Source organism: Rana temporaria, chromosome 7 (assembly GCF_905171775.1).
Source record: "Rana temporaria chromosome 7, aRanTem1.1, whole genome shotgun sequence".
Taxonomy (NCBI): Eukaryota; Metazoa; Chordata; class Amphibia; order Anura; family Ranidae; genus Rana; species Rana temporaria.
The window spans coordinates 42,413,965-42,438,108 of NC_053495.1; the positions used below are offsets into that span (position 1 = coordinate 42,413,965).

The following is a 24,144-nucleotide window of genomic DNA, read 5'->3' on the forward strand; positions in this document are numbered from 1 at the left end:
TTGTGTTAGTAAAAGACGATTCGCGCTTTTCTGTCTGTTACAGCGTGATGAACGTACTTACTCCATTACGAACGGTAGTTTTACCAGAACGAGCGCTCCCGTCATAACCTGCTTCTGAGCATGCGCAAACTTTTCACGTTGTTAAAGCCCACCATTTTTTACAACCCGAAAAACGGCAACGTTAAAAACGTCGTTAAAAAACAGAGCATGTTCGAATTTTTTTTTGCCCATTTTCTAGAACACAAAAAATGCTCTGAAGCCCACACGCGATCGTTTTTAATGACATTAAAAAAAACGTAATTTTTTTAGAACCCGAAAAATGATTGTGTGTACGTGGCATAAGTGCTCCAGTTTTAGTAAATCTCCCAGTTAGTGTACTTTCTTTTGAAAATATAGTATTTGTGCAACTATCATGCAGTTTTTACTGAAAATGCACACTCAGGGCCAGATTCACAGTGCAAGTACGCCGGCGTATCTACTGATACACCAGCGTACTTTCAAGTTTGCCGCGTCGTATCTTTAGTTTGATTCCTCAAACCAAGATACGACGGCTTCTGGCTGCGATCCAACAGGCGAACGCCTTCGTATCGTAGATGCAATAATCGTCGTTTGCTAATGCTAATTAGCTTTTTCCCGCGATCCACGAAGGTACGCGCGGACGTCGCATTCTCTTACGTCGTCTTTTCCCGGCGTATAGTTAAAGCTGCTATTATGTGGCGTATAGATAGACTTGCCATGTTAAAGTATGGCCGTCGTTCCCGCGTCGAATTTAAAATTATTATTTTTTTGCGTAAGTTGTCCGTGAATAGGAAAGGACGTAACTCACGTCTAAGTTCAAAACATGACGTCGGTGCGACGTCATTTCGCGCAAAGCACGGCAGGAAATTCCAAAACGGAGAATGCGCAGTTCAATTGGCGCAGGGACGCGCTTCATTTAAATGAATCACGCCCCCTACCCGCCCAATTTGAAATACGCGCCGAGAAATACACTACGCCGCCGTAACTTACGGCGCAAAATCTTTGAGGATTTCAAAATACGCCAGGTAATGTACGGCGGCGTAGCGTATCGCTGATACGCTGCACCTGGGCAATTCTATGTGAATCTGGCCCTCAGGTTTTTGCTTTTGATTTCCAAACCCATAAAAAAATTTTAAAAAAAATGCTTTAGGCTACACTGAAAAGTTCCCATTCTCAACTTTTTTGGACAGTGGCCTATAAAACTTTATAGTCCCTTTAAGGAACAAAGTGAATTAATACAAATTTCTTGAGCAAATTGTTGCTGTGGCAACCTGAATAAAAAAACCTTCAAAATGTTAGAGAAAAAAAAGAACTGTAATGTTTCGGATTTAAATTATACATCTTGTCATGTTAAATTTACACTGTTAGCATTTTGCTGCAGGCATTTATTCTTATGTCAAGCGGACTATTTTGAAAGTGTTTAAATATATCACATGGTTTGGAATTACCGTAATCTCAAAATTAGGAGTGGTGGGAAGTGTCAATGGCCAGTATGTCACATCAAGAAATGCGTATTACATGGCACTCTAGTAAAATTACTATAACTAAAGACACATGTTCCAGCTCTCATTCAATCAGGTTCTTACAGTGCATTGCTAAAGAGACATAAAATATATATTATTATTTGTTTCATAAGATTATAATTTTTTTGACTATTTTAGACTTGGTCCTAAGAACTGGTTTAGATAACTATTTTATTTAGAAATAATAAAACAGCATGCATATATGTGAATTTTTGCCCAATCCCTAGAAATTGGCTGCACATATGTCCGATGTCGCTTTATGGAAGAAAGGGGATTCAAGTCTCATTCTCCCATGTACCCAGAGGGGGAGTTTGGTTGGGCCAACAGGAGAGTGAAGGAGCTACACTTCAGCAGTTGAAAGGACAGACAATCAAGAAACCCTGTGAGGCCCCGTACACACGACCAGTTTCCTCGGCAGAATTCAGCTTCCGACCGAGTTTCTGGCTGAATTCTGCCGAGAAACCCGGCCGTGTGTACACTTTCGGCCGAGGAAGCCGACGAGGAGCTCGGCGAGGAAATAGAGAACATGTTCTCTATTTCCTCGTTGTTCTATGGGAGCTCTCGCCCCGCCGAGCTCCTCGGCGGCTTCAGTGCTGAACTGGCCGAGGAACTCGATGTGTTTGGCACGTCGAGTTCCTCGGCCGTGTGTACGGGGCCTCACTGTGCATTGAATGGGCAAAGTACAGGTTCCTGTCCATTACTTAACAATTGAAAGGCCAGTTCCCTGCAATAGGGGATCTCTCTGGCAGCCTGTGACCCCCGACCTTCACTCCCTTCCAACACTACAACATGCATTAGACTCTTTTAGGATTAGACACTTCCAGGAGCCATTTTCCTCTGCTAGACATACTCCATGGCTGCTATGGGGCTGAGGTTAAACAGGTGCTTCTCCAACTGAGTGCCATCTATAGATTTGTACCAACATTTTTAGGTACAGGCCTGGCCGGGCTCATTTGAAAGGAGATACATGTTCGTGTGAACATGTACCTCCTTTCAGTTCTACGGAGGGAAGGATATGCTATGTGCAGATTCTTGTTGGCAGAGATCACACAATATGGGCCAGATCCACGAAGCGCGGCGCTTCTTTCCGTCCGGCGTAGCGTATCTCTGATACACTACGCCGCCGTAACTTACAACGTATTTTCTGTATCCTGAAAGAATTTGCGCTGTAAGTTACGACGGCGTAGTGTAACTTTGGCGGCGTAAGGGCGCGCAACTCAAATGTATGAGATGGGGGCGTGTTTTATGTTAATACGTCTTGACCTGACGTAAATGACGTTTTTTTTTAATGGCGCATGCGCCGTCCGTGCGGGTATCCCAGTGCGCATGCTCGAAATTAACCCGCAACAAGCCAATTCTTAAGACGTGAATGTCATTCTACACAAAGCCTTATTCGCGAACGACTTACGCAAACAACGTAAAATTTTCACATTTCGATGCGGGAACGATGGCCATACTTAACATAGGATACGCCTCATATAGCAGGGGTAACTATACGCCGAAAAAAGCCTTACGGAATAACGTAAAAAAATGCACCGGACGTACGTTCGTGAATCGCCGTATCTAGCTAATTTGCATACTCGACGCGGAAATCGACAGAAACGCCACCTAGCGGCCAGCGTAAATATGCACCTTAGATCCGACGGCGTACTAAGACGTACGCCAGTCGGATCTAGCACAGCTTCAGGCGTATCTTGTTTTGTGGATACAAAACAAAGATACGCCGGAGCAAACTAGAAGTTACGCGGCGTATCAATAGATACGCCAGCGTAACTTCTTTGTGGATCTGGCCCTATGTGTGTAAATGGGGCATAATAAGGAGGAAATCTACCTAAAAACACCAAACATGGGACTTTAACTGTGCCTAATGATACAATACATTTATATACTACTGTTAAAATTACATCCATTTATTCAATTCATATAAATGATATTGTTATTCTCCTTAGCCTACTATACTATTATTAACTCAGTAGTCTGTAGATTCAGACTGACTCTGGTTGGAGGGATGTTAACTATTTGATCACAACGCATTGTGGGGGTCCAACTGCCCCACTTCTTCAGGTTCTGTGAAACTTTATTGTATTATTGCAAACTCTGAGATCAAAAACTCAGGGACCACCAAACCACCCCCCTGGGAGGAGGGGCAAGTAGCTACTAACAGAAGGCCTAGATGGCATCCCGTTAAAGAAAAGGGTGGGGGGGGGGGGGGGGGGAGAGACACAAATCCTGCTGTATACTAGGCTCACCCTCCTCTGTTAACTCCTGACAAAGTATATTCTCTCTATAGAGGGGGATCTCTAGAGCTGTATGCCAACACCTTTTTATATCCCTCCAATATGGTGATCTCCCCCAATGGGTGACATCACTTTCATCGCCAGCACAAGTTGTCATCTCTCCAATAGGCAACAGAGGGGCAGCATCCCCAGATCTCTCCTCTGGCCTTAAAAAGCATCTGATAAAACCAATATTGGTTTGATTACATGCTATTACAAACGGATAATGGCTTGTAAACAAACCAAAAGCAGAAGAGACAAATTCCTCATCACTTCCTGTTTCATAGACCATAAAGGAATTTGTTCTGGTGGAATTGCTGGCTTCAGTTCTGGGCTGCCTTGTTGAATAGCAAGGGGTAGGGGGTCTGTAGCCATGACCCTGATGTAACCAATGAAACCCAAGGATGTACTAGTATGTCTTAAGAGTATTAAGTGGTTAATCTAAAAGGAGAACTAAACTCTCAAAAAGGAATACATATTTTAAGTAAAAACGGGTTGGCTTCTTTTCCTTTTACATCATTAATGTTTCCCTTCATGAACTGTGCAGAGTGTAGACTCTAGCCTCGTACACATGACCGAGGAACTCGACGGGCGAAACACATCGTTTTCCTCGTCGAGTTCCTTGTTAGGCTGTCGAGGAACTCGACAAGGCAAGTTTCTCCATTCCCGTCGAGGAAATTGAGAACTTGCTCTCTTTTTGGCTCGTCGAGTTTCTCGACAGTTTCCTCAACGAAAATGTACACACGACTGGCTTCCTCGGCAAAAAAATATCTCCCAGCAAGTTTCTTGCTGGTTTTTGCAGAGAAACTCGGTCGTGTGTACGAGGCCTGAGGGTAGGAAGTTCCAGTAGATGTCCTTGCACTCTATCAGCGACTACAGCAGAATGTAAGCACATTGTACACTGTCAAGGCTGCCTTGTAGACCATCATATTATTGTACAGGAAAGGGTGACAACTCTGAACTGAATAGGTTTTGTCATCTTGGGAAAGCAATTATCTGTGGATCCATGTCGCTGGTATGATTTAGTTAAAAGCATATAAAAAAAACATATAAATGGAACATATGCTATAACAGAACCAAAATACAAATCTTTTCTTTTTCGTTTTGGATAGAGTATGAATGGCTTAGACCCTCTGTCGTTTTTATTGCTGCCGATGTTTTGCTTAGATTAATCTTTCCATTAGTCCTGGTGACCGTTGTAATAGAAACAGAAAGCAAGGGGAAATCTAACATGTTGAAACATGAATTAACATGTAAAAAATGACATGGTAATTCCCATCATTTAGTGAGATTTCTTATCATTTCCTTTTATTCTTCTTCTGGGCAGGAAGTAAAGGGAAATCTTACCAGAGAGACAGCAAAAATTAACCCGATAGAGCCGTTGTTACCTATTCAAAATAAAAAAAGTATAAAAAAAGATTTGGCTCAACATGTCTAAATTTAAAGTGGTTGAAAAAGCTTAAAGTGGATGTAAACCCCAATTTTTTTTTTATGATGTCACAATGTACAGTATAAAGCCTTGTACACACGATCGGATATCTGATGGAATCTAATCCGATGGATTTTTTCGTTGGATATCCGATGAAGCTGACTTTCATCAGTCTTGCCTACACACCATCAGTTGAAAATACGACTGTGCCAAAACCTGGTGACATAAAACACTACGACGTGCTGAGAAAAATGAAGTTCAATGCTTCCGAGCATGCGTCAACTTGATTCTGAGCATGCGTGGATTTTTGATGGATGGACTTCCACACAGACGATCCTTTTTTTCCATCGGTTTTTTATCCATAGGAAAAATTTAAAACATGTTCTATTTTTTTTTTCACCAATGGAAAACAAACCGATGGGGCCCACACACGATTGGTTTGTCTGATTTTGTCCATCGGTCTGTTTTCATCGGACAAACTGATCGTGTGTACAGGGCTTAAGATTTCCTATCATCTTTGCCCAGTCTTGCCACACAGAGTTAATCCAGCTCTGAGCAATCCTCTTTTATTGTTCAGTCAAATAAAACGGACTTACAGAGAAAAATCTTGGTCTGTTCCGCCCCCTTGCTGTGAATGACAGTTTTTTTACATATCTCATGTACTAGCTTCAGACAGGCATTATTTTTTAATTCCCACCCCCACTCCTTTTCTGAAGTCATGTGGTTACTTTTTTGGATTTTGACTGGATGTTAGTGATCATAGCAGAATTCAGTGTAAGAAATACATAGGAAAAAATGCATGTTGACAATGGGAGTGTAGAGGTGGGCAGAGAGTCTACTGACATCACAACTCCACCCACCAAGCTCCAGACAACAGACCCTCCCACAGAATCTGCAGTTTTTCAGGTCTCATAACAGACAGAGGGGAGACATTTGACAGGTAAGGATACATGCAGGAGGCATGTATATCCTTATAGATCAGCACTATGGCAGTAGTTTAGAAAGGATGAGAGTGGGTTTACATCCACTTTAAGGGTTTTTACCTTCATGCATTCTATGCATGAAGGTAAAAAACCTTCTGTGTGCAGTAAACCCCCCAATACCTACCAGAGCCCCAACTCAATCCAGTGATGTGTACGAAAGCAGCGGCTCTCCGGAGTCTTTTTCTCCTCATTGGCTCCCGCTACTGTCAATCACAGTGAGCCAATAAGAAGAGAGCAGGGGCGGGGCCGAGCCACACACCTTGTGTGTATGGACACACAGAGCAGCGGCTCAGGTGCCCCCATAGCAAGCTGCTAAGAGGCGGCAGATCAGGGATGCTCTGTGCAAAACCACTGCACAGAGCAGGTAAGTATAACATCTTTGGTATTAAAAAAATTATAATCTGCCATTAATATCACTTTAAATGTTTGGGTTTAGACACACTTTATTATTTTTATAAATCCTTTGTTATATGTTTGTTAAGCCAACACACATTTCCCATCAATTGCTAATTAAACTATTTCAAAATCCTTAAAAAATCTGAAGTGATGTCAGTTTACCATCTGAAACACAAGACACACAATAGTCATTAGGCAGGCCTTAACATAACACTGAAATCTGAGTTCAAAGGGCTGAACTTTTTTATCCAAGGTACAAAATCCTGTGTTTCATGAAAACTTCCTTGAACAAGGCAGCAGATAAAGCCAGCTAATTACCTTCCTGTGCAGCCCATCTATGTCCTTCTGGACTAAAATTAGCCATATTATATCACATGAAGGTCCCAAGGGGACTTCTTATCCATCTATTAAGTGCACTAACAAAATTTAAGATAATTCTGGAGCCACTACAGACAGAAAAATGATAACTTCACAATCTGTGTCTACAAAATAGACACACGTTTATTTTAGAGCATACTTCCTAATCATTCAAAATTAAAGTGCATCTAAATACAAAAAAGTTTTTGATGGAGTTATGTTAAAAGCCCTCTCAGGTTTGTATTGCTGCCTGTGTTGCCACTAAGATTCCTCTTCTCTAATTATTTTATTTGTCCAATGTCCCCACAACAGAAAGTAATAGGAAATCCAATATATTAAAGTTTTAACCAGGACAGAAGGTAAGAGAAAATCTTCCAGTGGGGACACAGTACATCTGATGTCACATACCATTCCGCCATATTTCTCAAGGGACAGACGGTGGTTCCTAAGGAGAGTACACTGCTGAAATCTGCTGGGTGCCGGCTGGGGCACGGATACATGCAAGTTGAACATTGTTAGCCTTTGTTGGAGTTTTATGGAATAAATGGGTTTCACGATGAACTTGTGTTTGGCTTTTTATTTCTGAGCTGGAAGGGCAGGGGACTGCAACGGGAGCTGGCCATATTGTTATCCCATTTTGGATATCCACTAAAGCGCTTTTAGACCCACTTAAAACCTGAGTACAGGTGGTCCCCTAGTTACAAACATCCGACTTACAAATGACTCCTACTTACAAACGGAGGGAGACAACAGGAAGTGAGAGGAAATCTACCCATAGGAAGGGAAATTCACTCCTGTAAGGCCCCGTACACACGACCGAGTTTCTCGGCAGAATTCAGCCAGAAACTCGATCGGAGTTGAATTCTGCCGAGAAACCCGGCCGTGTTTACACTTTCGGCCGAGGAAGCCGACGAGTTCCTCGTCGAGCCAAATAGAGAACATGTTCTCTATTTCCTCGTTGTTCAATGAGGAAAGTTGGCTCGCCGAGATCCTCGGCGGCTTCCCACAGAACTCGACGAGCAAAACGATGAGTTTTGCCCGTCGAGTTCCTCGGACGTGTGTACGGGGCTTAAGAGCTATTATGGGAAAAAGGTGTCTCCATTGATACTTTATCACCAAGGCTTGTTTCCACAACAACCCAAAATGTATAAAATCCAATTGTCAATGGGACAGAGAGCGAGATGAAATCTTCTGAACATGGGCAGAGACAGCAAATCAAACGTTACAGGGGTGTTAACACTTCCCTACGCTATCCAAAAAGCTTAAAAAAACTTTTTTTTGGATGGAGCTACACTTCAAAAATGTACCTGTTCCGACTTACAAACAGATTCAACTTAAGAACAAACCTACAGTACAAACCTACAGTCCCTGTCTTGTTTGTAACCCGGGGACCGCCTGTATAAGGATCTTGTGAGTTAGAGCCTGAGGCCCCATGTACACACGACCAAGTTTCTCGGCAGAATTCAGCCAGAAACTCGATGGGAGCCGTATTCTGCCGAGGAAACCGGTCGTGTGTACACTTTTGGCCGAGGAAACCGACGAGGAACTCGTCGAGCCAAATAGCGAACAAGTTCTCTATTTCCTCGTTTGTCAATGGGGAAACTTGGCTCGCCGAGATCCTCGGCGGCTTCACAAGGAACTCGACGAGCAAAACGATGTGTTTTGCCTGTCGAGTTTCTCGGACGTGTGTTCCGGCTCCTGAAAGAGGGTCGTGGCATGGAGACACTGAGGAGCCCTGTTTGATACAGCACTTTATATTTGTATAGTGCACAGAGCATGTTATATGGGAATTTTAAGCACACTGATTAAGGATTTACTTAGGACACATATGGACTTTTTTGTTTGATTGCACTTTAATACTTGTGGCACTTTATTGGTACTTCATAAATTGTTGTTTGCACAATTTCTGTTATTTATGTATGGATAGGTACTGAAAACCTAGCGCTCATCCATTTTTGTAAATTTAAGCATTGTTACCAACCTATGTTTCTTTCAGTATTTTTAGACATAATTTGTCTAGTGGTGTGAAGCCTTGAGAATATTTGTGAGGTATGACCACTTGTAGTTCCCCTCAAAAACGATGACACAATGATGAGAACTATCACCCAATATCTTGTTATAATAACTGAAAAACTCAGGGTAGAAATTTCACTGAAGAGCTTGCATTCATCTTGTCCTCTGAGAACTTACGTTTGCATTTGTCCATTGTAGTATTGTGTCATGCTGACTTCAGTGCACCTACCATTTTCCTAAATATCCCCCCTAACCAACAGTGTTTTCAGTGCTGATAGGGCATCTTGCAAATAATACAGCATCTGCATTATACTCTGCTTCAAGAAGCACTAAACATAACTTTAGTGTTTTTAACTTAAAAACAGTCCTGTAAACTGGAAAATGCTGTTAAAACCGCCAGATCAGGTTTTTATTTATTGTGCTATAGTAGGAAAACAAAATATAGAATATATGTTATAAGCAACAGGTTTTATTTTATTTTGCTTTAGTTTTTTATAAATTCATAATAAAATATATATGGAAAATCTGCTTACCTGTCAGCTACACTTAAAGGCGACCTTCACCCTAAATTACATCTTGGGCTGCCCTGCCTCTTCCCCTCTCCCTCTCTTATCAATAGACAATTTTTTTTGTAAATATACTTTACTTGCGCTACAATGCTGCACTTACACTTTTCTCACCTAGGCAAAGCATTCTTTTCATGCGTGCGCAGATGTGCCGCAGGGCTCAGCTCCTGATAGAACCCTGCGACACATCTGTGCACGGGCCAGGTTGCCTCCCATCTGTGCACGCACTGGGTTTCCCCTGCACGCTCAAAGACTGCCAACAGAGAAATCCAAAATCTTCCACCATGTTTGCATGCACATAGAAACCCCCCCCTGTGCATGCGCAAATGTGCCCACAGGCTCTGCCATAACCAGAAGGCCGGGCAGAGCTCCATGGGCGCATCTGTGCATGCACAATAATGATGGTGTTGGAGAGAAGCCGAGCCTGGCCAAAGCTGAACAGACACAGGTCAAATTTCGACCAGTTTATTATAAGCCAGACCAAATTGGAGTCATGGGTTGGTCTTGTTAGTATCCTCAAGCCAAACTTCCTTTAATCTAAAATTCAAAAGAGGGAGGCTAAAAATTGTTGGTTGAAGAGCCTCTGCATCCAATTAGATGTAGCCATTGTTAGATTATTCTGACTGCCTTCTGTCAAAATAAAATTTCCAGAGGAGATTCGTCCATCCAAGATGTATAGCGTGGATAAAGGAAATCAAGTGATTTCTAAAGAAAAGCGAAATCTTACAGTGTATGATCTGTTTTAGTGGAGAAAACACTACATTAATGGGCCCCATTTATATTCACAAAATGTACCTCAAATGTTACGAACAACCAGTAACACCATTTTGTGCTTCAGGCTGCCACTAGTTTCAAGAGAACTGGCAAAATTTGCATCTTTGTAACAGACTAACCTAATGACCATTTATCCCAGTTTAGGTGAGAATCCTTATTTTACCCCAAGGCTGGGTTCACACTGAAGCACGGAGTGGCTCACAGCAGGGGTTCCGGAGTGCCCCCCATTCACTGTTTCAGGTCTGAAATCTTGGCTAAATTTGGACCAGAAAACGCACTGTGCAATTTACACCGGAGCCGCTCCAGAGATTTGTGAACTAGCTCCATAGAGAGCCAGTCACAATCTCCTGACATGGGAATTGGATGCAGGGAAATCGCAACAGTGTGAACCTAGCCTAAAGGATTGGGATTTAACCGGTTTAGACTCAACTTGGTTTTATTTACGCAGGACCAAACTGTACCTTTTTTACTAGGATGTTAACAAGTATAGACTTAAGGTTCGTACACACGGTCGGACATCCAACAAAATTTCCCTTGGATTTTTGTCTTAATTGATTTGTCCGATCACACCCATAGCATACACACGCTCGGACTTTTCTGCAAACTTTTCTAACACTTTCCCAACATCACGTGGTTTTACTTGCTCTTTACCGCCACCCTTTGGTTAACTTCTGCTATTGTTGGTTGAGTTTAACATTGGTTATGAGCATGCGCATTTGTACTTTGTCCAAAAGTCCGATGGTTTGCTGTACACACGGTCGGACAAGGCACCATCGGACTTTTGTTGCCAGAAAGTTGGTCCGTTCGCAGACCCAACTTTTTGTCCGATGAAAGCCAAAAAAGTTGGTCCGATGGAACGTACACACGGTCGGACAAATACGAAAAGTGCCGGATTTTGAAGTTGGTTGGGCAAAAGTCCGACCGTGTGTACGGGGCTTAAGAATACCAGAACAAGAAAAATATGCAAATAAACTTCTTCACTTATTTGTGATCCATATACAGCACCCAAGACACACTTAGAATTTGGACATTGCAAAATAACAACATTTTTTAATTTACCATAGAAAGTTAATAAAAATGGAAAAAGCAAGCATTCAAACATGCAAAGTGATCAGGGCAAAACCCTGACAAGTTTTTAGGTGGCCGGTTAAACACACAGAAATCACCCCAAGATTGAGAGATCGGTAAAACTTAAGAAAAAGGCACACAAAGGCAAAAATGCATTAAAAACATGCCGTTAGTTTTGATCTATAGTAGAGCAGCTCAATTTGCAACCGCATGCAGAATATCAGTCTTCCTGGTACTGTTGAATGTACCAGACCCAAGAACAATGTAAGATCAATTATGTAGTCTGGAGAAAAACTCCAGAAATGCAATATGATAACTGACAAAGAACCAGTATCATCAACGTGGTTTGATGCAGATTGTGGGCCAGTAGTAATAAGTTCCAAACTACACTGAAAATGACATACTTAATTTATGAATACAAGAGTTTAATGTGTTTTCACTTATATCAACTATCACTGCTCCTCTGCCAGTCTGTGTACCCCATCACTATGTTAAGTCCTCAGTATATATCCTGCTAAAATTGTGATTTTTTTTGTGCGCAAATCTTTAACTATGACCAATAACTTCTCCAAACATTACACTGAATACATGAGTAATGATTAGTATATTTTGCAAAAAGTGGAAAAGCGCTAAATGGAATTAGAAAACTTAGCCATATAGGAGTGAGAATAAGCAGGGTACCCCCCCCCCCAAAAAAAAAAAGTACCTTGCTGATTGGATACCTCTGTTGCCACTGTTCTATCACCGCAAAAAAAATCATGACAATCTATTGGAATTTATGACATTGAAAAAAACACATTCCACTGCTCCCATCAGGGTCTTCTCTGGCCCACATGTTGTGCAGCTCTGCCAAAGAACATGCATAGTGCATACTGTGTAGTATCTGTGTCAATCTCACGTTATTTTGACAATCCAACATAATCGACCAAACAAAGACAAAACAGAGTAAACATGATGTTGTCAGCATGCAAGACACATATTGTAAGTATTTGACATTGTGCAGATGAGAAGACAGTCGGCCACCTAGCACACAGCAGTAGAATATGCAAACACAATTCAACTGCTTACCCACTAAGTACACCAAGAACCAGGTTAAGAACGAAAAATGAGCCAAGGATAATAAGACTAACAAAATAGACCCATGGCCACTCACATCCTATGGCATCATTCACCTGTAGGAATTTAAGGAAGGTGGTTATAGTCAACTCATGTACTATACAGCAGAGACCAACCTACAGCCACCAAGCGACATGGTCAACTTCCGTCCACCTCAGTTCTGGCCAAGAGCTGAATGTAATCAAAGACAAATAGCTCCCCCAATGAGTTTATGAGCTTGTCTACTTGTGATGTTTAACTATTTGGAATATTTAAAAATGTTCTTCAAGAGAAGCGCTTGTAGTGTTTTTGTGGGGGGTGTTCTAAGGTCAATAAATTGCTCAAAGATAGGAGGACTGTGTGGGGTTTAAGCTGGACATGGATGGATCAAAATGTGTCTGGTTTAGCTGGGATTTGCCAAATTTCAATCCATCGATGGCCTTTCCTGTTCCAGAAAAGTTGATCTAGCGATCGGCTTCTCTTGGGGCTGTTGGAAAATGTTCACTTGCTCAATGCATGTAGCCAATAGGCTGCAGCGCTGATCAGTGTATTCTGACAGCCCAGGAGTCCCTATTGTCAGAATAGAATGGTGCAGTGTGGAGGATTCCCTCATCCACCTTGTATGGATGAGAAAATCCATTCATTTTTTTGTTGATCAACCAGCTGGCTGATTTAAAAAAAAAATATTCATTTATGGCCAGCCTTAGGCCCCGTACACACGACCAGTTTCCTCGGCAGAATTCAGCTTCCGACCGAGTTTCTGGCTGAATTCTGCCGAGGAAACTGGTCGTGTGTACACTTTCGGCCGAGGAAGCCGACGAGGACCTCGGCGAGGAAATAGAGAACATGTTCTCTATTTCCTCGTTGTTCTATGGGAGCTCTCCTCCCGCCGAGGTCCTCGGCGGCTTCAGGGCTGAACTGGCCGAGGAACTCGACGTGTTTGGCACGTCGAGTTCCTCGGCCGTGTGTACGAGGCCTTAGACTCCACTTGATCAGTGGCTGGCCTGATGTAAACTGGTCACTAGTAAAGTGTCTGTGTTATATATAGAATGATACATATGGACTAAACTGCAGTTTAACATTTAACTTTATTACAAATAGTTAATTTATAGTGTAGTCCTTTCTTAACTAACTTAACTATAAGTAGAAGATATCTGCTTGTTGTTGTATTAATCTTACAAATGTGTGCTAATCTTTTAAAATCCTTGTTTCTGTTTTCAGAAGGGCAGCCTGCTTTGCAGTGCTACACGATGGTTATGCTTTACTGTTGCCACACAATGCAAGTGTATTTGTTGGCTCCCTGTCTGACTATCTTATCTAATTTTCTCAACAATTAATAAACAGTTAGGTGGGGTAATTGAAGTATCTAATCTTGCCTCCAGTGACTAATCTTCAAATATTTACATATAATAAAATAGAAAAAAAGTAAGAGGAAGCTAGTAAAAATTTGAAAGTCAAGTCAAAATTATTTTAACCCCTGCAATAATATCCTTAATATGTTTTCATTGAAAAATGTACGATTCTTTCCCTTCAAACTGATGTGCCATAGGCTCATATTGCACGTATGATGCTATATATCAGTAGATCTCAATCATCAATATACCTTAGAAAGGGTCATTTATAGTTAGTTCAGTACCCTGCAAACCTCTTGGATTTCTAGGCAAGTTATAGCTAAAGTATAAAAAAACTTCTTTAAAGTTCTTTCATTTACCCCTTATTGAGCCTTCATGAAGAACATCTGTAAATATTACTAATCCATGCCAATGTTACAGGATTTTATATTGTATGTTCCTGGAGGTCAAATTTTGGCCTTTTTCTTATCCAACATTTTGGTGGCAGCTGGACACTGGGCTCTGCCTTCATGATAGAAAAGGCATGTGCTTACCCGCTTAAAACACCAAGAACAAGATTTAGCACGAAAAATGACCCAAAGATGACGAGACTGACAAAATACACCCAAGGTAATTCAAATCCCATAGCATCATTCATCTGGAAGAAATAAGATGGACTTGTAGAAAGAAAAGGCAAGACATGACAGACATCAGAACGAAGAGAATAAATCCCATTGGACATTTAAAGCCCAACTCCAGCCAACATAATTTATTTAATTTTAGATAAAGCTAGGGCAGGCTGCAGCTTCTGTCAGATATTTGTTGTTGTCTGTGTCATTATTAGGGAGATTTTATCTTGCAAGGAGTGCTTAGAAATCTTTTAACTGGGGACAAAACAAAAAAAAATCTTTAGTAGAGTGTGAAAGGGTTTGCTACATCTGACAAGGTTTTTACTGTAGTTATAATGGAAGGTAATAGTAAGGCCTCGTACACACGACCGAGGAACTCGTCGTAAATGAAACATCGTTTTCCTCGACGAGTTCCTTGTTAGGCTTGTCGAGAATCTTGACAAGCTTTCTTTGCGTACACACTGTCAAGACAAAATCTCGTCGTTCTCAAACGGGGTTGACGTACAACACGTACGACGGCACTATAAAGTTGAAGTTTGATTCCACTGGCGCCACCCTTCTGAGCACGTGCGGGTTTCTAAGCATACACACGAACGTGTTTCTCGTTGAAAACCAGCCCGACGAGGAATACGAGGAGGAAATTGAGACTCCCGACGAGGAAAAAGAGAACTTGTTCATTTAAAAACATACGCACAACCGTTTTCCTCTGCAAAAAAGCTCTGCCACCAAGTTTCTTGATGGATTCTGTCGAGGAAAACGGTTGTGTGTACGAGGCCTAAGGGTAATCTCCCTAGTAAAGTCAAAACCTACAGAAAAAAGTAAAAAAAAATAGGCTGGAGATGGTCTTTAACAACTAGCATATGAATGTCATACAAGTGTGAACAACAGACAAGAAAAAGTTATATAAAGACATATAGTATGCATTAAAAGTCTAATAAAACATGAACAGAAGTTGGATTATGCAAGCACTATTAAGAACATTCATTTCTATTTTTTTCTCAGGAGCTAGGAAGCTTTTGGGGAGGTAACAATTGTCTGAAGGCAGGGGCGGACTGACCATTCGGGCTCTCGGGCACTGCCCAAATTCCCCTTGCAACTATGGGGCCCCATCAGGGTTGCCAGCCTCAGTAAAATCAGGGACAGTATGTAAAAATCTGTATTTTTTTAAAGATCCCAAGATTATAACTGCCCCGCCTTTTCAGTGTGTGTATGTATATTCGGTGTTTAGGTATACTGTGTGTGTATATTGTGTGTCTGTGTGTGTATATTGTGTATGTATACTGTATGTGTGTGTGTATACTGTGTGGCCCTATAATCTATTGCCTGGGGACCCCATAATCTCCTATTGCCCAGGGGCCCATGAGTTGTCAGTCCGCCCCTGTCTGAAGTTCCTCCTTTGACTCTTGCAAGTCTAAACTGTATGATAGTATAAAATCACTAAGCTATATCCCACTAAAAAATACAAAAAAGATATCCACATTAAACATTAACTATGAACCAACTTATGCTTAGGTTTTATCAACCCTTAACAGCATTTTGCTGATTGCCTTGCCATGGAAAAATGTAATTGCACAAATTAAATTTAGAGGATCTATTAATCCCAAACTGAGATTTTAAAAACACTTAGATGTATATTGAGAAGGACTAAAAAATAAGCTACAAAGCAAATGTAAATAGAAAGTAATTTATATCTCAATGTGTGTATGAGAGAGGATTTATAGCGATGCATGCGTATAACTGCGATTATAAAACATCACTTTTTTTTTTAACTCTCAAAAGGTGTAACAAGACAAAATTTAGCAAATATTTGGACCAAAAAAAATCTCTTATTAATTTTTATGATTATTCAGTAATACTAAATTCTTAAAAGGGTTGTAAAGGTTTGTTTTTTATTTTCGAAATAGGTTCCTTTAACCGCTTAACACCTGGACCATTATGCAGATAAAGGACCTGGCCCCTTTTTGCGATTCGGCACTGCGTCGCTTTAACTGACTATTGCGCGGTCGTGCGACGTGGCTCCCAAACAAAATTGGCGTCCTTTTTTCCCACAAATAGAGCTTTCTTTTGGTGGTATTTGATCACAGTTTAGGCCGATGCGTATTCTTCTACATATTTTTAGTAAAAAAAAAAAATCGCAATAAGTGTTTATTTATTGGTTTGCGCAAAAGTTATAGCGTTTACAAAACAGGGGATAGTTTTATGGCATTTTTATTAATAATATTTTTTTACTAGAATTTTTTTTCGTGACTGCGACATGATGGCGGACACATCGGACACTTTTGACACATTTTTGGGACCATTGTCATTTTCACAGCGAAAAGTGCTATAAAAATGCACTGATTACTGTGAAAATGACAATGGCAGTGAAGGGGTTAACCACTAGGGGGCGCTAAGGGGTTAAGTGTGCCCTAAGGGAGTGATTGTTACTATAGGGGGGCGTGGCTGGACGTGTGACGTCATTGATCGTCGTTCCCTATAACAGGGAACAGACGATCAGTGACACTGCCACAGAGAAGAACGGGGAAGGTTTGTTTACACTCACTTATCCCCGTTCTTCAGCTCCTGTGACCGGATCGAAGGACACCAGCGGCGATCGGGTCCGCGATCGGGTCCGCGAATCCCGCGGGCGCAGTCACAGAGCTTCGAACCGGGTCGCGAGCGCGTCACTGGCGTCGCGCGCGACCCACGGCTGGGCACTTAAAGGGCAAAGTACCTATACGTGCCTGTGCCCAGCCGTGCCATTCTGCCGACCTATATCTGCGTTTAGGCGGAACTCAAGTGGTTAAGTTAGTGCATTGTTGGTTCACTTACCTTTTCCTTCGATTTCCCTTCTAAATGTTTTTTTTCTTTGTCTGAATTATTCACTTCCTGTTCCTCCTTAGTAAGCTTGCCCCCATCATCCAAACCGTTCTGGCTGGGGGTTAGTCAGCGTGCTCGCCCCCTCCCTTGGGACTACATCCCTGCGGGGAGATGCTGTGTTCACATGATGATGATGATGATGGGGGCAAGCTTACTGAGTAGAAACAGGAAGTGAGAAATTCAGACAAAGAAAAAAAACATTTAGAAGGGAAATCGAAGCGCAAGACACTTACCCCGACTTAGTTGGGGTAGGCGGTACATTTGGTGGGGGTGGGTCAGCCATGCCCTGTGACCTTTGACCTCTGGAAACTTGCCTTTTGATCTTTGACCTCTGGGGGAGATTCCAATTCCTGAGTCCTAGCCATATTCTTCAATGGGAAACCCTAACCCCTAACCCTAACCCTCTAACCCTAACAAACCTTTACAACCCCTTTAATGTTCAGCTCACCTTGGAGTTGGCTGTGAGGTATTCTAAATTTGAATAAACAGAATTTAAATTCATAAAGAAAAAGCAGCAAATGAAATGCTTACATTTTTACACCATAAATTAATACTCATGACCTTGAGAGTAAATTACATTTATTTGCACTGGATATACTTTGTATACATGTTGGATATATTTTGGATCTATTTGCATTGGATATACCCCAAAAACTTGTGTTACTTCCTGTTTACATTACTATGCATCTACGAAAGACTAGGGAGCAGTCACACATATATAACATCACACAGGGACCACTTTATTTAAATTAGACATGGCTGGATTTTTTTTTTGCATGCAAAGCCAAACATGTAACATAAAACATAAAAGAACATAAATTACAATTAGAATTGAACATTTTGTTACAGTATTGAAATATATTATATAATACATATATATAACATTATATATAGTACAGATGAGGCAGTCATTTTGAGACTTAACAAATATTTCAATACACATGCTTAGCAAATGACTCTATATTGTGGAAAAGTTTCAATGGTTTGCACCATATGACTGTTGGGTTAGTAAAATATGACAAAATATGAGGTGTGACTTGAGTTAAAGCGGGAGTTCACCCAAAAATCTACTTTCTGCAGTTAGATCCAGCATACTGCTGACATCTGCAGTATGCTGGTGTTTATTTTTTTTTTGGTACTTATCGTTTTAGCAGTATTTCTTCTATGGCTCCGAGCGGGGAATCCTGCGGGGAATGGGCGTTCCCGAAGGCAAGCAAGTTGATTGACGGCCTTCGATAGCGCGTCACGGCTTTACGAGAATAGCCGAGGTGACACTTGGCTGTTTACGGCGCCTGCGCCTGCCGTGTAGAGCTGACTGCGCAGGCGCCGTAAATTGCCGAGTGTCACTCGTGTGTATTTTCGGAAGCCATGACGCGCTATCGAAGGCTGTCAATCAACTTGCTTGTCTTCGGGAATGCCTATACCAGGAAGTAATCCCAGCTCGGAGCCATAGAAGAGATACTGCTAAAACGATAAGTACCAAAAAAAAAGACCAGCATACTGCAGATGTCAGCAGTATGCTGGATCTAACTGCAGAAAGTTGATTTTTGGGTGAACTCCCGCTTTAACTTGGTACAAAGTTTAAAAGTTGGCATGAAGTTTAAGGGCGCTTTCACACTCAGCTCTGCTGCAATTTTGGCTGCAGCACGGGTGCAGCGCAGTGTACCAGCGGTTTTCAAGCAGGTTGGCTGCACTTTCCCATAGACTTCTTATATGCCCCACGGTTTTGGTGCATCGCACCAAAACTGTGGGATATAATGACAGTCTATGGGAAAGCAGAGCTAACCCGCACAAAAATTGTGGGTACACAGCGCTGCAGCCATAGCGCAGAAGATCATTTAGATCCGTGGTTGCAGGAAAGATGTTTGCACAAATCCCCCATTAGCGCAGACAGTGCTGATATGGGAATCCCTCCTGCTGAGAAACTGTCTGCTCCCGGCAGGCGGGGGAAGCCAGTCATTATTGCTAGCGGCTTTGTGGTTGAACTTGATGGACTTGAGTCTTTTTTCAACCTGACTATGTAACTATAGCAGCCACTAGCAATAATCACAAGAGGATCACGTAGGCTTGTTGTACCCAATTTGATCGATTGGTAAATTTTGTACATTCAGCCTGCGTATTACGGTTCAAATTGTGTATGGCCGGCCTAAGTATTTTTCTTTGCTTTTTCGTCTGAACTAAGCAGTGAGGTAATGATGAGTATATGCTACCACAAACTTAAACACACCTTATAGCAAACTGTTCACAGTTGTTTTGAAAACAAGAAAAAAAAAAAACAGCCAAATAAAGGTAAGCCAAAATGCTAAATTATTTAAAGTGGAGGTTCACCCGAAAAGTACATTTTTAACATTAGATTGAGGCTCATTTTGTCAAGGGGAATCGGGTAGTTTTTTTAAAATCGAAGCCGTACTTACCGTTTTAGAGAGCGATCTTCTCCGCCGATTCCGGGTATGGGCTGCGGGACTGGGCGTTCCTATTTGATTGACAGGCTTCCGACAGGCTTCCGACGGTCGCATCTATCGCGTCATGATTTTCCGACGTCGGTGCGCAGGCGCCGTATAGAGCCGCACCGACGTTCGGCGTCTTTCGGCTACTCGTGACGCGATGTATGCGACCGTCGGAAGCCTGTCAATCAAATAGGAATGCCCAGTCCCGAAAGACCATACCCGGAAGCGGCGGAGAAGATCGCTCTCTAAAACGGTAAGTACTGCTTCGATATTAAAAAAACTATCCGATCCCCTTGACAAAATGAGCATCAGTTAAAAGGTTAAAAAAAAAAATTCGGGTGAACTCCCGCTTTAAAGTGTAATGCCGTGTATACACAATCGGACATTCCGACATCAAAACCGTGGATTTTTTTCTGACGGATTGTTGGCTCAAACTTGTTTTGCATACACACAGTCACACAAATGTTGTCGGAAATTCCGAAAGTCAAGAACGCGGTCACGTACAACACTACGACGAGCCGAGAAAAATTAAGTTCAATGATTCCGAGCATGCGTCAAATTGATTCCGAGCATGCGTAGGATTTTTGTACGTCGGAATTGGCTATAGACGATCAAAATTTCCGACAAGAACTTTTGTGGTTGGAAAAATTGAGAACCAGCTCTCAAACATTTGCTGTTGGAAATTCCGACAGCAAATGCCTGATGGAGCATACATATGGTCGTATTTTCTGACAACAAGCTCACATCGAACAGGATGGCAGAAGAAGCTAATCCCAATGGCTAATTTGTCCCTACAATAAATACACTGCTATACCTATATGGTAAAGCATAGTGTGTTTTTTGTAAATCTGAACTTACACGTTCAGTACATTTTTAGATGAGGATAGAGGTGCGCTTGGTATAAAGGTTCATCACACTTCAAGGTAAATTTAATGAGTTTTCTTGTAGTTAACAGTTCACAGATAACAGATAAATCCAATTTTGGAGAAATTTAGATGCCTGCGAAGCATCTTTTTTGTCACTTTAAAAGAGGTCACAGCCTGGAACCCTAATAGGACCAACCAACATCACACCTTCATTAGGTTCAAGCACCCCGGAGGAGAATCTTACTTCACAGTGTTTTAAATAACACCAAACCATCTACTGGCCCAGCACTGTCAGGCCTCGTACACACGACCGAGGAACTCGACGGGCGAAACACATCGTTTTGCTAGTCGAATTCCTTGTTAGGCTGTTGAGGAACACAACAAGCCAATTTTCTCCATTCCCGTCAAGGAAATAGAGAACATGCTCTCTTTTTGGCTCAACGAGTTCCTAGACAGTTTCCTCGTCGAAAAATGTACACACGACCGGTTTCCTCGGCAAAAAAAACAAAACAGCAAGTTTCTTGCTGGTTTTTGCCGAGAAACTCGTTGTGTGTACGAGGCCTGACACACACATCGGACTTTAAATAAATTAGCATGCTGGTGTACCTTTATTTGCCTGTTTTTTTATCTGGTTATCAAAATGGCTGTGATCAGTTTTCCACAGGCTGTGTGTAAGCTTGTGGCAGCATATACCTGTACTTAGCTTTATCTTGCTCCCTCACTGCTTTATTTAGTCAAAAAATAAAGATAAATACTCAGCATTCCCAGGTATGGGGGTACGTTATTTACTCCCCTTCGACCCATGTAATGGCATTGATGCTTGGTGATTGGTCTAGCATTGTCACATGTAAGTGGGGACAGTGTTCTCCAGCCTGTGTGAAATGCAAGTAATGACAAAGAGCTTACACAAGGCTTCTTCTTTTTGCCCTTGGTGGCTGATTAGAGAAGCAGAGCAGCAAAGGGTAGGTACAGCTGGGGGGGGGGGGGGTAAGTAAGCATATTGCTTTGCCCTTCTGGGAGGAGGACATGTGACTCACTCCCCTTCCCATGTAGCAGCATTGGTGCTTGATCTATCATTTAAGGGTATGTGCGCCTGCATAGGGAGGAGTTAAAGTGTAAGTAACCCCCCTATCGTTTCCAGCCAAGGGAGCTGCCATCTGCCTCTGTTTAATCTATAACTGCCATGATGCTGCACATGTGATCATTTATGACACCAGCCAATGAATGGTTTGACAGTTTGGTTGAGAGCACAACCAATGGGAGCGTTACATTTCTGGCACATGCCGGAAATTAAACAGTTTTTTGGAACTGGTAAATGGATGGGTTTAAGCGGAGTTCGACCCAAAAGTGGAACCCAAAAGTGGAACTTCCGCTTTAAGCACTCCTCACCCCGACATGCCACATTTGGCATGTCATTTTTTTTTTGGGGGGGGGGGGGTGTTTACCTTACTTTTAGTGGGACTTCCTGTCCCACTTCCTGCTTCCTTTTTTGGGTTGCTTAGGCGACTCCTACTCTCGCCCTAGGTGGCCCCTCCCTGCCAGCATATTCTGGGACACAACTCAGGTCCCAGAAGATCGGCTGGCCAATAGGAGAGCGCAGAGCGACTCACCCGGCCGTGAAGCCGTAAGCTGTCATGGCCGGGTGCCCACAGTTACGATGACGGTGCCGAGGAGAGGAGGGGGAGAGGAGCAAGCCTCCAGGTGGCCGCATCGCTGGACCATGGGACAGGTAAGTGTCGGTTTATTAAAAGTCAGCAGGTGTAAATACTGAGGCTAGTGTCTGTGATGTCACATGTTACAGGGATGGTGAAGGTCCAAACCTAACCAGAAGCAAATACTCACCTTTCCTTCACCCCTTCGGTGGCTAGGAACGGAAGTCTTCTGTAAGTTCAGGGTTGCACTAGCTGGAGCTCACACAGGGTTTAGAACTCTATCTCTGCCAATGTGACAATGCCAAGCTAATCACCAAACACATTAGAAGAAGAGGAGTAAGTTCCAGGATCTTTCAAACTTGGAAGTATTGGGCAATATCGTTGCCCCCAATAGCTGAACCAAGTATTTAGAAACATAGAAAAAGTGAGGGAGAATGTGCTCCTGGGGAGGTGGGGAGGCATTAAAGTGAGCGGGTTGCATGGGAAAAACAGGTACTTACTGAGCTAATGGCAGGGTAATAGGTTAACAATGTTTTTTTTTCACAGGGGTATTTCTTGTCAGGAAGCATCTGGGAGAAGATTGGATTTTCTGTCAGCCAATCAAGTATATGTAGATTTGTTAGGGTAGCCTGAATGACTTCTCATTATTATCTACAGGATTTAACTTACCCAATATAAAACATCTGTCCAGCCCTCCATTGTAATACACTGAAATACAGTTAACATTGCAAAGGCAAAGTTGTCAAAGTTGGTTATGCCTCCATTAGGTCCAACCCATCCACTTTTACATTCTGATCCGTTGACAGGACAAAGACGCCCACTCCCTGAGAACGCACATGGCGCCGGCTCATCTTCGGATAGCATTTCTGTAAATTAAAATAAAAAAATATTGCAATTACATGATTACACAAATGTTATACATAACTATATACCAAGTATGAGAAACTTTGCGAAGTGCAATTAATCACATAGAAAAAAGTCACTTAACGGGTCATTTTCACCTTTACAGAAAAATCTGTAAGGTGAACTTACACAGGACCCCCAAGTCCCGCTGACCTGGAGAGTGGCGATCTCCCGTTCTGAGCCTCGGTATAGCCACGCCAGGGGACCAGGCTTAGAAATCCCTGCAGCTGAATCTCCAAAATGTACCCTGTAAGGAGGGACGTTTTGGAGCATTCTACTTGGTCAGCTCTGTCACATGGGTGGAGCCGACCAATCAGAACCCACGTAGCCCGACCTGTCAGCGGGGAAGAAGACACGTGAATTCCAAGGGGATTTCTAAGCCCCGGACCCCTGATGCGGCTATACTGGGGCTTAGAACGGGAGATAGCCACACACCAGGTCAGCGGAACTGGGGAGGGGGGTGAGGAGGGGGTACTGTGTAAGTTCACCTTACAGATTTTGCTGTAAAGGTGAATTTACCCTTTAGGTGTAAAATGAAAATAAAAAAAGTGTGTTGAATATCTTGCGTCACATTCTCTCAATTCTAGTGTTCTTAATAAGGGCTCAATTCTTCATAATTTGGGTAAAAATCTCATATTTAACCACTTCAACTCTCACACTTGTACATTTCTCATGGACCAGTTTTTACATTTCTCATGGACCTATATATTCGTCAACCCTTTGCCATTACTTAACCACTTCCTGCCCATAGGACGTCATACACCATCCTGGACTTTGAGTGGTGATACCAGGATGATGCCTGCAGTTACAGGTATCATACCAGTATCTTTTTTTTCGGGCGGTGATGCTTAATGAAAAAGCAATTCTAGTGACTAATTAGCAGCTGGTTGCTTTTACATGTTGCGGGAGTCGTTGTTAACCAGATTGAGCTTAAAATATGTCTTGTGGCTATATATTAT

The 24,144-nt window shown here is 42.2% G+C and overlaps 1 protein-coding gene across 1 annotated transcript in view; it reads right to left on the reverse strand.

Moving 5' to 3' along the window:
• The window catches only part of CACNA1D (calcium voltage-gated channel subunit alpha1 D), a 462,312-nt gene that overhangs the window by 233,705 nt on the left and 204,463 nt on the right, over positions 1–24,144 (reverse strand). The window contains exons 7-8 of the mRNA XM_040359270.1: positions 22,952–23,148; positions 14,384–14,487 (exon numbers count right to left, since the gene is read on the reverse strand). Of these exons, the coding sequence (XP_040215204.1) occupies positions 14,384–14,487; positions 22,952–23,148 (301 nt within the window). The remainder of the gene's footprint in view (positions 1–14,383; positions 14,488–22,951; positions 23,149–24,144) is intronic.